Raw genomic sequence first — 13,673 nt, 5'->3', positions numbered from 1 at the left:
AAAATGAATCATATAAGCAGGCCAACTTTGCAGTAGCCCAAAAAGTAGCTTCGATGACTTTGTTCGATAAAAACTGTGGAGTTTAGGTTTCTTCTTTACTAATGAATTTGACTTTACTTTACGCACCGACTTGTATTCTAATTAAAAAAATGTCGATATCATATTCCATACTTATCGATTGTTATTCGAATTTATCGATATTATTAATGTGATTTATCGATATTTTTCAGAGAGTCCCCTTCTATGCTAATTTAAATTAATATTTTATATTTCGGAAGAAGTCTTGTGTCGTCTCGCACGCATAGACGTACCATAAATCGATCAGAGATAAAAACCGTAATCAAGACAATGAACTTCAAGTTGATGGCAACACTTGAGGAAAATACGCAAAGTTATTTTTAAAACCATATTATCGCTTCTGATAAAAGTGCAAAATAGACCTAGCCTACTACACGCATTCTTCTTCTTATTTATTGGCGTAGTCACCGCTTATGCGGCTATAGCCCTCAATAAAATAGACTTTTGGTATAATTTGCGATTAACATAAGTGCCATTGGCATTAGCTTACCTTCGACTGATTGCGATCGTAACTAAATGCAATGACGACAGTGTGCGACGAAGGATTGTTGTTAATTTTCACCACCGTGGACTCGATCAGCTGGTGATGTGGACTGCGCTCGGCGCATTGTATAAAATCCTCGGTGCGCATATCCTCCACACGGCGCAGCGAGCCATTCGAGAGTTCGATATACGAACCCTTTTTAAAGCTGGACGTCGAATTGTGTGGACTGTGGAAAATTCAAGAAAAAAATTAATTTTAAATTGGCTTTGAAATAAATAAGTTACTGCGCAACTTACCGCATAACAGGCGACTTGCCCGCTTCCACAGCTGATGCCGTCGGTAACGTTTTGTCGGCGCTGGACGGCCGCGTCAGTATGCGATGCTTGAGTGAGCCCTCCTTGCCGCTTGGTATCTTGAAGAACTTCTCAGTGTCCGCCGGCGTATCAGGCGGCGATCTTTTCGCCTTTTCATACAGGTAAGTGCCAGTGGAGAGTTTCGTCGACGTCGCCGCACGCTGTTCCGCCTTACTAGGCGGTGAGGCGGTTGGCGCCAGCGCTGACGCAGTGCTTGCAGCGGGACTACGCAACCGTGACTTCGTCACACCGATAGCTGACGGCGATGCATTATTACCGGCCAGCGGTGACGTTTGAAAGACGGGCGTTGTGTGACTGGGCACCGTTTGGAAGACACCCGCTGCAACCGCGCTTTGCAGCGCTTTAAAGTATTCGGCGGAGTAGACACTATTTTCGCTCGGCGAAACCGCTGCTGTGTGCGTCGCCAATGTGCCGAGGTAGGCGGTTGGTGGCGCGTGCGCGCTATGCACAGCGCTGGGATGCTGCACCACGTGCGGGACATGCGAATTGTGTGCTGTAAATATGACAGGTGCGTTGTAGAGTCCAGGCGGGCGTCCGCCACCATATAATTGTGAGTAGTTAAATTGATAGGCGGCCACTACGGCGGCAGCCGCTGAGGATGCGCTGGTTTCGCTGTAAGTGGGTTGCTTGTGCGCCAGTAAAGCGGCAGGGTCCAATAACTTGCGCGCAGCTTGCGTGGCATTAATCGGTGACATGCTCTCATCATTCTCCACATCCACCGATGAGGAAGACGACGACGGCCGACTGTTATCAATGGAGGCGGGATTGCTGTTACTGTTGTTGTTGCTGTGCGCGTTAGCGTTATGTAATTGGTAATTTGTGCTGCTGGTGAAGGCGTTACTCGCGTTTGTGACCAAATTCATGGCGCCGCACTGGCCATTTTCCATTGCGGTGTGTGCTTCATGTTTGGGTTTTGGTGGCGGTGTGAACTCTGTTAGCGGCATCATTGTTGAGGTATCGCGCGGCGAGCTCATGTACTTTGGTGCGTTTGCGGGCAGCGTCAAGTTTACGCTGATTGACTGTTGTTCACGTAGTTGTTGTTGTTGCTGATGATGCTGTTGTTGTTGTTGATGATGCTGCTGCTGCTGTTGTTGTTGGTGCTGCTGTTGTAGCTGGTAGTGATGATGTTGCTGCTGTTGTTGTTGCTGTTGCTGCTGCCGCTGTTGCTCGCGCGCCTCGTTCAGCGACGCCACTTGCGGTTGCGGCCGATGCGGCAACACCGTTATACCACCTAACGCCGAAGACTGCGCGGACTGCGCGTTTATGAAACTACTCAATTGTTGTTCGTACTGTTGTTGCAGTTGTTGTTGTAATTTAAGCGTTTGCAACGCATTCAATTGCGTTAGTTGCGTGTGTGTGAGCGGTGTCTGGGTGGAGATGATGGCGGCGGCGGCGGTGGCAGTGACGGGCACTATGGAGGTGGGCGGTGAGAGGGCGGCCGAAACGCGCACAGTAGCATCCGCGGCCGACACTATGTCCAGCGCATAGCCCGGACTACGTTCAGCGGTAAACGGATGGTGTGGCGCTTGTAGGTGATGCGCGGCGGCATGGGGATGGTGTGAGAGTGCAACAGCCGGTCCGACCAACGGGCCAAAATTCTCAACAGCCGATAACATTTAATACACTGGCGTTAATGATTATGACAAATATTTAGCGCACGCTTTTAGCTACAGCCACAGACGCACACTACTGCTTTATGCTCACGCGACGCGCGCTCGTACGCTCGTCAGCCACTCGCTGTTACTATACGTCCTATGTGTTGTTGTCTATGTGTTTGTGTACGTTGCGCAGCTCAAGGCGCTTTAAAGTATTCCACGCACATAAATCAGTTCACAGAATTGACGAATGAATAAATAATGACCTCAACGGATTAACTGTAGAATGTTGTTGTTGTTGGTGTGGAAGAGAGAGAAAAAACAAAAATAATAACAAATTATTTGGTTGTAATTTTGAAGATTAAAAAACAAGATTTCTTTTACACACAATTCCATTATATTTTTTTGTTTTTTTTTGTATTTTTTATTTGCTTCTCTTGCATTCTTTGCTTGGCTTAGTTTAACAACACAAAACACGCACACGCGCACACACACATACAGCAGCCATAAAGCACAATATAATCACATAAATGTAGCACTTAAAATTCTAAAGAATTTCTATGCAGACACCAGTTTTTTTCGTTGTTTTTGTTGGAAAACAAGAACTTAATTTAAATCATAAAAACACAATAACCGCCAAATAATATTGAAAAAAAAATCAAAAAAATCTCCAAAGCCGAAAAAGCACACACACACACACCCAACACATAACTAGAAATCAGAAGCACATGCGCAAATCAAAGAATCTTTCTTAACCACCTTTGGGGCAAGTTGCTGCTGGACGTTAGTCACGTTAGTCGTTTAGTCACTTTTTTGATCTTTCGGCGTTTTGGTACTTCATTGTCGTGTTCAACGTGTGCGCTTGTCGTTGCTACGCCGCTGTACGATCGCTGTTGTTTGTCCGCTGACTTTACGCTTTGATTATTGAACTTGTACTGAATAGGTGTATATGGGTACACCAGCCAGACGTGTTGAGATGAGCAGCGCACCGCGTCGCGCCGCGCCGCCGTTGTTGTACGGACGACCTACGGGCGAAAGACGAAGTTCATACCGATGTTCAAACACTGATATGACTACGTACATACATATGTCTGGCGGCAGCGATGATGTGTGTATAGGTGTGTGTACATAGCTCCGTAGACCGATTGAGCAGACAGCTAACAGCTAACAGCCAACGGACAGACGGACAAATAAATAAATAAACAGTCAAACAAACATGCCAACTGATAGCTGAAAACTCTGCACGTAAATACTCGTAAAATTATAAGAAAACACATGTGACGCTGTGTATGTGTTGCTGCGTCTGTGTGTGTTTGTTTGTGTGTGCGCGCTCTAATCATAATTGTATGATATGAAAAACTCCAATCAACAACACGGCGTGCTGGCTCTCTCGCAGTTGGCGCTCGTTCAGTTACGCTCTCAAGAATATTGGTTTGAGCCTCTTCTGGTTTGCGACAACTTGGCTCAGTGTCTGCATGTGCCGCATCGGTAGTGGCACAGTGTGTGCATTTCGTCGATATTTGTAGCATAAACTTAGGAGAATAAGCAAGTACATTTTTTTTTTAAATTTTTTGTATTGAGGAGCTTGTTTGGTTTTGAGGACAATGTTTGTTCACGCAAGTTGGCTTTTTAAGTTAAATATAAGTTCTTAGATACATATTTTTAGAAAAAAAAACCTTTGATTACCAAGAAAAAATATTGCTTGCCACCCTTTATACTAAGTTTGAGTCTCTAATTAGTAATTTTCAAAGAACTATGAAAATTTTTCATAATTTTACATTTTGCAAGAAAAATCCCCCCTTAACTCGAGCGTCAATCGCCAGAAATTTCCAAATTCGAAAGTTTTTTGCGGCTTGAAGTTGGCTACTGAAGACGCCATGACAAATTCAGTGTTGAACTTAAATCAGGGGACTCTAAATCTTGCATGATTAAACCAAACTTTTCATCCAAAACCAAAGCTTCCTCTTGGGTCCTGAGTGTTGATGGAAAGTCTAAAATTAATGGTATGTTTTTACTGTTAGGTTAGTGATGATAAAAAAAAAAATAAGCTTAGTTTTAAACTCAAATTAAAAAGGTGATGTAAGGCGAAAACTTTTCCAGATTCAGTAGGCCTCTTAATCTGATTGTGCTAATAGGCCCTTAATATTGCCATTTGATTTCTATTTTTAACTTTATTCGAAGATAATGACAGTTATGCTAGGTAAAATTGATGAGCTCAGCATTGAAATCCAACAAAGAATCGCTTTTGCCAAGTGAACTGAGAAGGCAATTGAAAAGTAAAGTCATCTCTCGACAAACAAGTACCAAACTCTATATGCCTTAGGAGTTGTTCAAGAGAAACGTGCCTCGAAAGATAAGAAGAAAAAGCTTCTTAATAAAACTGTTTTTCTTTCTAAGAATTTTTTGATTCACTGGATTTGTCTTCCAAATCTTTAAACGTGTCTTCTCGAAGTGTTATTTTCAGAGGCAGTTCAGAGAGGGAGGAAAATTTCACCGAAATGACTGGATCGATGGAGTTGAAATTTTCACACCACCTTCTCTGATATATTTCTCAGTTAATTATCGAAAAAGTAAGATAATATCGATTTTTAAGCCTCTCGAAATGTTAAAAGATTTACAAAAAACGAAGCCAACATTTTATCAAACATTAAAATTTCGACTAGTTTTTCGAACATTAAATAAAATGATGGATATATCGATTTCATATTCTATATTAATCGATTTTATAATCTATATCATTGTTTATATGATTTTTCAATATTTTTCCAATTGAAAATGAATTATATAAGCAGGCCAAAATTGTAGCAGACATTTTTCGATCACTTTATTCGATAACAACCGTAGGTTACAGTTTTTTCTTTACTAAGAAAGTTTCATTTACTTTACTCACTGATCTGTATTATAAACAAAATTATCGATATATCGATTTCTAATTTTATTTTTTATCGATTTTATATTCGATATTATTGGTTATATGATTTATCGATATTTTTCTAATTGAAATAGAATTATATTCCAAGACCAAAGAGTGACTTTTTTCGTTAACTTTATTCGATAAAAACTGCAGATTTTATATGTTTTCTTTACTAATAAATTGCCTTTTCTTTAGTCACTTATTTATATTCTAGTTAAAAAAATATCGATAACATATATTATACTTATCGATTTTTATTCGATTTTATCGAATATTACCTGTATTTAACCATTGTAATAAAATATTTTTTTGATTTAATAATTTGAGATAGGTTTATACCGAAAAATCTTCTCCACCGCTAGACATCGGAGATCGACTACGTGATCATGGGAAGCCAAAACTTTGCAAAACGAATCGCCGCTTATTAAAGTACATTAAATTGTGTTAAGTACATATATATCTTTATGTCTCGTAAGTGGAAGCAATCACTTCATTTCTAATGGCATAGCCCAGAGATCACCGCGAGGAGAAAGTTAACATCGCCTGCTAGACCTTCTGGGTTTCGGTTGTTGAAATCGGCCGCAAAAAATTTCGTATCAAAGAAAAAGAGATTTGCTCATAATCGGTGTGTCCTTCAAGAGTGTATTTCAGAGTGCTTTCAAATTTTATTTACTGGATGACATATTATCTTATTACAGAAATTTTTCAATGCGTGAAACGTCCAGTTTAATTGAGAAAAAAAGTTTCCAAAAACTCATATTTGAATCGTCAAATGTTCAGCCCCAATCTTTCGAAAAATAATGAAGAATATCGATTTCAAAAATTGATGGAGTGATATTTTAGATATTTGCCAAAGTGAACCCAAAAATTATAAAATAAGTGATTTCAAGTAGTCCACCGTCAAAGTCAGTCTTCTAGATCAATTTTAAGCATAAAAACCGACTAGAGCTACTAATGGATCTAATCGTCCAATTGAAAAGAATGGCCCTTTGGTTGACAATATTTAGACCTGTATGCATTAACAAGGAAAGACTTCTTATTACACAAAGCTTTTGAAACAACGAAAAATCAAATTGAATACCTTGAACAGGGTAAATTTGTCATGAAGTTCGAAATATTCAGAAGGAAGCTTCAGAAACCTTATATATATAGGCATTAATGATCAGCGTGGAGCGGAGTCGATGTACAGTCTGTGTATATGCGAACTAGTCCCTCAGTTTTTGAGATATTGATATGAAATTTTGTTTGCATCCTTTTCTCTCTTGGAAGCTGGTTATTTCTCTGAACCAATGGTAACGGACCGCTATAGGTTATAGCCCCCATACAACATGAACGATCAAAAAATTAAGAGGTATTTGCACGAAAATTGGCTTAGATTATTTTTCAAGCCAATGCGGGAATCTCCGAACAAATTGCTCAGATTGGTCTACTATAGCATATAGCTACCATATACATACATATGTATACCAACCGATCTAAATAAAGTTCTTAAACGAAAACTTTTTCATTTTTGAACGGTATTATAACTTCAATGCCACTAAAATTAATGTTTCTTCCTGTTAAACTACAATTTAATCTAGACAGCATCTAACATCTAATTGTACCACAGTGCCTATTGTAGATTGGCTCTCATCTTCAACCACCAAACGTGCAAACACTGCGCTCTTGCTCAAGTAAGTGCTGAGCGGAGCATGAAAGCAAACAGGTAGATATGCAACAAGCAAAAAATATTCTTGTTATGCTGGTTTTTCCATCGGCGGCGCAGGCGCGCAGGTTCATACTCAGATGCTGGGCTGCCGCACCACTGTCTCATGTATAGCTATGTATGTATGTGTAAGCGTACTCATTGGTGGTGTGAGTACATCTTGCAGACGTCTGAGCGACACGCTGTAGCACAGACTCTGGACTTCTAGTGGAGGCTGCGCAGCCGCTTTACCATAGACGACGGCGATGGCGATGACGATCGACTGATCGTGTTGGCGTGTCGCTGTGGAGGACGTGTTGAAGCGCTGTTGTGTTGTGTTTGGCCGATCAATATCGTTGGTATCGACTGCTGGCTGGCTGGCTGACTAGCTGACTGGTTGGTTGGCCAGCCGTCGACTGTGATTGCAGTTATGGGAGTTGTGTTGAGTTGTTGTTGTTGTTACATTTTTGGTTTCATTATTTACTATGTGTACGTGTGTGTGTTTTGTTATTGCCTGCGGTTCGACGTACCTTTGGCCCTTTTCGGTTACCACTTATTGTACTCGTACGATACTACGATGCACCGACTCTACCTTTGCGATAGCTATAAACGTTTACAAGTTCATGCTGACTGCACACGCACACATACACCTATACATACGTACATACATACTATAGTTTTGTTGTACATCGTTGTGTGTTGATGATTCGGCTGTTGTTGTTGCTCTAGCTCTTGTTCTTACGTATTTTTCTTCTTCTACTTGTTGTTGTTGTTCGTGTTGGTGTTGGTATATTTACTTCAAACTGCCGCATACTTGAGCATTTGAATGCGCTATACACTTGAGTTAATGCCATTGTTTTGTATTTTATGGCTTTTGTCTCCTTTTGTACTCCCGTTTGCCTCGTTTTGTTCACCCATTGTTGCTTTTGTTTCGGCTTGAAAAAGCCATAACTGCATTTTGATTTTTTCTTTCGCACCTTTTGGGTAGCCATGCAACAGCCGCCAACAACAACAAGAATACAACCGTCAACAACAACACGTCCACACAATAAGTTTTAAGGTGTAGACTCTCAAGTGCCGTGCCGATCGCTCACAAGGACACCTTAATTCATAAGATCGTCGACCGTGTTATTGTTGTTGTAGTTGTGATCGATAGGCAACAACGTGAAACGGGTCTAAGCCGCCAATTAGGCTCAGGACGTTGCATTCCTCACGTTCAATCCGTGCGCTCGCCGTTCATAACCTCGCATTCATTCTTCATTTGGATTGGAGTTTTCTTTGATAATAATTATTTTGTGTTTCGTCGGTTTCTGTGAATAAATTCTTGTGTGTTTACTTTTGTACTGACCGCAATATGCATGCCTATATCCATATGTATGTGTGTGCGTGTTTCTGAATGTGCGAAGGCGCTGGAATTCCGAGAAATCGCCCAGCACTTCAGCGATTGTGTAAAACTTATTTGGCATAATACTTTATGTATGACCGATTTCGTAATGAACTAGAACTATTTATAAAGGGCGTTAATAATTTATAGAGGGAAAAAAGATTTAGTGGTTGCTATTGCAGTCTTGAAATAAAAATTTGTTTATTTTTAATTCACAAAGTAAAGATATGGCGAGCAGCTGGAGGCAGCACAGAAAGCTTTTTCTATTTTTTTTCTGGCGAGTCACTTTTTAGAAAGATTTTATTCCAAAAATACATTAAAGACAGTTTCATTGAACATGTAATAAAAGAGCATTAGGCATACAGTCTACAAATCCTGGAACACCCCTGCAATTATGGAAGATAATAGCGAGTTATCCAAGTATAGGCACCCTTTTTAATAGCCTTCTTTAACAGATCACTCGTGAGTCGTGTCAAGCTGTCATGTTATTTTTGTTCAGTATTGTTTGGCATGTCATCATGGAAAGACTTACGCCTGAACAATGTTTACAAATTGTTCAACTTTACTACGAAAAAATGGGCTCTTAAAAATTTCAAAGAAGATCCGATGTTTTCGAGGCAAATTTTGTTCAGCAAAAAACCCATTTCCGGCTCAATGGGTATGTAAACAAGCAAAATTGACTCATTTGGGACGAAGAGCAACCTGAAGAGATTCAAGAGCTTCCCTTTCATTCAGAAAAAATAACAGTACCGATGACGACCAACTATTTGATGCCTAAAATTGAAGCTCGTGATGGACATTTGGTTTCAACATGACGGCGCCACTTCACACACATTGCATCAATCAATGGATTTATTGAGAGAACACTTTGGTGGACAGATAGTTTCATGTTTTGGGCCGGTCGACTGGCCAACAAGATCGTGTGTTATCACACCGTTAGACTTTTTCATGTGGGGAAACAAAAAGTCTGAAGCGAACAATCCCGCTTCGATTCAGGCCTTCCAGCAAAACATCACCCGTGTCATTCGCCAGGTACCAGTCGAAAGCTTTGAGTAAGTCATCGAAAATTGGAATCAACGGTTGGACCATCTGAGACGTAGCCAGGGCCAACATCTGAATGTGACAATCTTAAAAAAAATAAAAAATCCCCAATAATGTTCTTTCGAATGATAGAAAAGATTCCCCATTATTTAAAGTTTCTGTGTTTTTCCTTTGAAAGAGTAGGGATCCTCGAAATGGACCACCCTTTATGAGTTTAAGTTTTTAAAGCAAAGAAGATTATGACAGTAGTCATCTCATCATCAAAATGGCAATCATCGAAGTAAGAACAACCATCTCACTGTAGTACAATGAAAGAACGGCTCGAATTAAAAAGAGAGTATTAATTACCTTATTCTGTGGTCGTTTATCTTGGAACTAGCATTAACACCTACAGCAATTGAGAAGTAAAGTCCTCTCTCGACGAACAAAGACCAAACACTACAAGTCACTCATCATAACCGTGCACCTGTCAAATGGCGTTATGAGTTTTCGAGAGAAAGGTTCTGCGCAAGATTTATGGTCCTTTGCGCATTGGCAATGGCGAATACCGCTGTCGATGGATTGATGAGCTGTACGAGATATACTCGTATGACGACATTGACATATTTCAGCGAATTAAGAAACAGCGGATTTGCTGGCTAGGTCATGTCGTCCGAATGGATGAAAACACTCCAGTTCTAAGAGTATACGACGCAGTAACTGCCGAGGGGAACAGAGAAAGAGGAAGACCTTTACTTCGCTGAAATGACCAGGTGGAGAAGGACCTAGCACCACTTGGAACCTCCAGTTGGCGTCAAACAGCAATAAAGGAGAAGATGTTTTGGTTTTGGCTCATCTTTAAATCGTCATTCGATATAATGTTTGATAGATTCGACGTCATATTCATAAGCCCACGTCGTCACCAATAATGATACGTTCGATGAATGTATAATCCTCAGCTACATTGTCAAACATATCTTTTGCGACCTCTAATCGACGCCGGTTTTGGAAAAAATGGACGAGTCAAGCATTGACACTCTTTATTTCCAAAGCATTAACCAAAATATGTTCGAGTCGATCTATAAGAAATGTTGAAATCCCTCTGATGCCAACTCGACGATTATTAAGCACTGTACTATATGTAAGATTTTGTATCGATTCGTTTCCATTTGATCAATTTAAATGAACCAGCCCGGGTCAAAGTCATCACATGGCATTATTGAATTTGCTATTGGGAGCTTCACGTATTCCCATCTACTTTACGAGATGAAATCATTGAGAACCTATTTAAAATTAAGCAATTAGCTTCTAAGAACATTAAAAGTGATAATAAAGAGATTGCTTTATGTCCTTGGCAGTATATTTAATCAAACTGAATGTTCTCAAAGCTTAGGGAAAATAGTTATTTGTAGACTTGCGACCATTTGACTGGTACACTTCTGGAAATTAGTCACCAAACTTTGCGCACAATGTGTTCATGTTTGGTTTTAAAAAATGAGGCGGCATACCGCTTTGATAAAAATAGAACTCGCTCCTCCATGTCGATTTAATCAAATTCTAGGAAAAAGTCGCTCAACATCGTGTTATAGCACTCGCTATTTATGATAATGGCATTTCCTGTCGCATTTCAGAATAAATAATAACCAAATGTTGGAGCCATACCACAATCCGCATCAAACGAACAATTTTTGGGGAAGCAATTGCGTTTGCAGAATCATACGAAGGTTTGACAAAAGCGACAATTTTGTTTGTTGACAAAGATATTAAGCCAATAATCTTGGAAAAATTTCAAGCATTGTATTAAAGTGACATGATGCGATGGTAAACTTTACTGAAAAGCCTCACAAAATTTGAGACAAATTAGAAAACTCATGTTTGTTTTCGAATTTGTCTCAAATTTTGCTACGAGCCACGAGCTATCAAAATCAAGTCATCCCTTATTGATATACGCTATATTTTTGGCCTGTAATTTTGTCAATTGTCCGTCTTTGCTACGCTTACTACATATTATCAATAGTTAGTAACGTATAAATAAGTTGAAGTTTGATTAGAAATACGAAAAGACTTTCTCGACTACCCAATAGTTGCTCTAATGAGATGGATCTAAAAGTGGTTAGGAGTGATAGCTTACGATAGCTTTAAACCGGCGCGGCACTTTTTGTGAAGCTTACGCTAAATATAAAACAGACAATCGGCAAAACGAGAGCATATCAGTCCCCAATCACGCCAAAAATAAATTTAATAATTTTCATTTATTTTATCTGCACGAGTTATCGAAAAATACACTAAACTTAGCAGCTGTTTTATTAAAGCCCCATTTATTTGCAAATACAAACAATTAATTTGAATAAAAAAATATTATTTTCTTCCAATAAGCTTTGCTGCTAATAAAATGTTGGAGTATTTTTTCAACGCACGCCGTCGCTTTGCTTTGAAAGCCGCAAGGCGCGATAACATACATATTTCCAAGATAAGCGTACCTTTTTTATTGCTTTTATTGTTATTGCTTTTTTTATTCCTACATTGGTATGTATTTATGTGTATGTGTGTTATTATTTGCTTAATTCGATTTTTTTCGTTTATTGCCTTTTTTTAATTCTTCACCGTTGAATAGTTGCAGAGAAAGTTCACCCGCACTCCACACCCTGCTGCTGCTGCTACGCTGTCACAACCAATATGGAACTTTTATTATTTTTTTTATTTTTTTTTTTTGTTTTTGATTTTGTATCGGTTTTATTTTTGCGCTCCGTTCACTTTCTCCCTCCGCGCAGCCGAATGTGCCGAGTGTGGAGCACAAAGCTGAACGCTGGCTGGTATGTGGTGTGCTTCCTTGTTTGTTTGCGATAGCCGAGTTATTTCATAACAACAATAACAATAGCAATAACAAAGTACACTACTAAATGCAGGTACCCCATGGAGTCAGCTACAAACCCCAACACACACACACATACACAGCCATAGTAAATAAATAATTATATATGTATGTATGAGCACGAAGCGATTTGCACTCATACTCGGTATCTAGCCATAGCCAAGTCCATAAAGCTTCGCGATTGAATTTTCGTTGTTTACTAGGCACACACATTCGCCCGCTTGTACATATGTATGTATGTAGCTCTGTCGTTTGTGGTCGTACCTACTCTCGTAGTGGCTTTGTTGGCCGTTTACATAGTACGAGTATAGTAGTAGTGTCATTGCCAAGGCTAACAACATGGCTTGATAACTGAAACAAGTTAATTTCTTCGGCGGCGTCGTCGTGCAGCCAGCGTCGTCGCAATCGTTGACGTGATTTTGTTGTTGTTGTTTTTCTTCTTCTTCTTCGTATTTTTTGTATGAACGACTTTCTTCTTTTTGTTTTTATTTTTATTTTATACTGGTATGGTTTCGTTGTTGTTGTCGTTAAGCAATACAGCACAGCTTCCTCCGTTGTTTCCAGTGGCCATTTCACAGCTTATTCTTTCGCCTCGATTTAATCGTTGTTGTTATTACTATTACTTTTTTTTTAATTTTGCCCGTTCTTATACTCTTTCGTTTGCCGCCTCATCAGAAAACAAAAGAAACCACAAATCGTTTTGTGGTTTACATATTTCTGTAGTAATAGTAATTTGCCGCGGACTAGTAGTGGCTGTATGTGTGTAGTTGTATGTGGACGCGGGGGTGTGAAGATGAAGTGTTTCGACATTTTTCTTCGGTCATATGCAATCAAGTTTCCTCATGTTTCAGAATAACCCAAAGCAGCAGTGGCGTGGTGGAGGAGGTTAGGAATGCTCGAAGTGTTTAAACTCTTGCAACATGTTGCTATAGAGTATAATAGTTTTGTTCACCTAACGGTTGTACGTGTCACCAAAACCTTATCGAGATAGATAGATGGTTGTATGTATATAACTGATCAGAAGGACGAGACGAGTTGAAAACCGGGCAACCAAAGTCGCCTACCGCAAATATTATAAAAACTCCTACCGACAGTATGAAAATGGATGAAATTGGATGATAACCCCGCTAAGTCCCCATAGAACGGTACTGTAAAAATTACGGAAAGAGCGATAAATTTATAAATAAATACACCAGAGACATTGAATTTTGCCCCGACAAGATATGAGGTTCCACCTTATGGTCAAAAATTGTCCAAGTCCAACGAAA

At 39.7% G+C, this 13,673-nt stretch overlaps 1 protein-coding gene across 4 annotated transcripts in view; it reads right to left on the bottom strand.

Annotated features, from left to right (window-relative positions):
- The window catches only part of LOC105222391 (ataxin-1), a 42,297-nt gene that overhangs the window by 2,636 nt on the left and 25,988 nt on the right, over window positions 1-13,673 (bottom strand). For 3 of the 4 annotated variants that reach the window (XM_049455492.1, XM_049455493.1, XM_049455494.1), the window contains exons 2-3: window positions 859-2,810; window positions 569-788 (exon numbers count right to left, since the gene is read on the bottom strand). In XM_049455492.1, the coding sequence (XP_049311449.1) occupies window positions 569-788; window positions 859-2,552 (1,914 nt within the window). In that variant the 5' untranslated portion in view covers window positions 2,553-2,810. Of the gene's footprint in view, window positions 1-568; window positions 789-858; window positions 2,811-3,290; window positions 4,031-13,673 lie in introns of those variants that run through there. The other variant, XM_019989035.3, reaches the window with a different exon arrangement.

The sequence above is a fragment of the Bactrocera dorsalis genome, chromosome 4 (genome assembly GCF_023373825.1).
Source record: "Bactrocera dorsalis isolate Fly_Bdor chromosome 4, ASM2337382v1, whole genome shotgun sequence".
NCBI lineage: Eukaryota > Metazoa > Arthropoda > Insecta > Diptera > Tephritidae > Bactrocera > Bactrocera dorsalis.
This window is presented reverse-complemented; position numbering and strand designations above follow the sequence as displayed.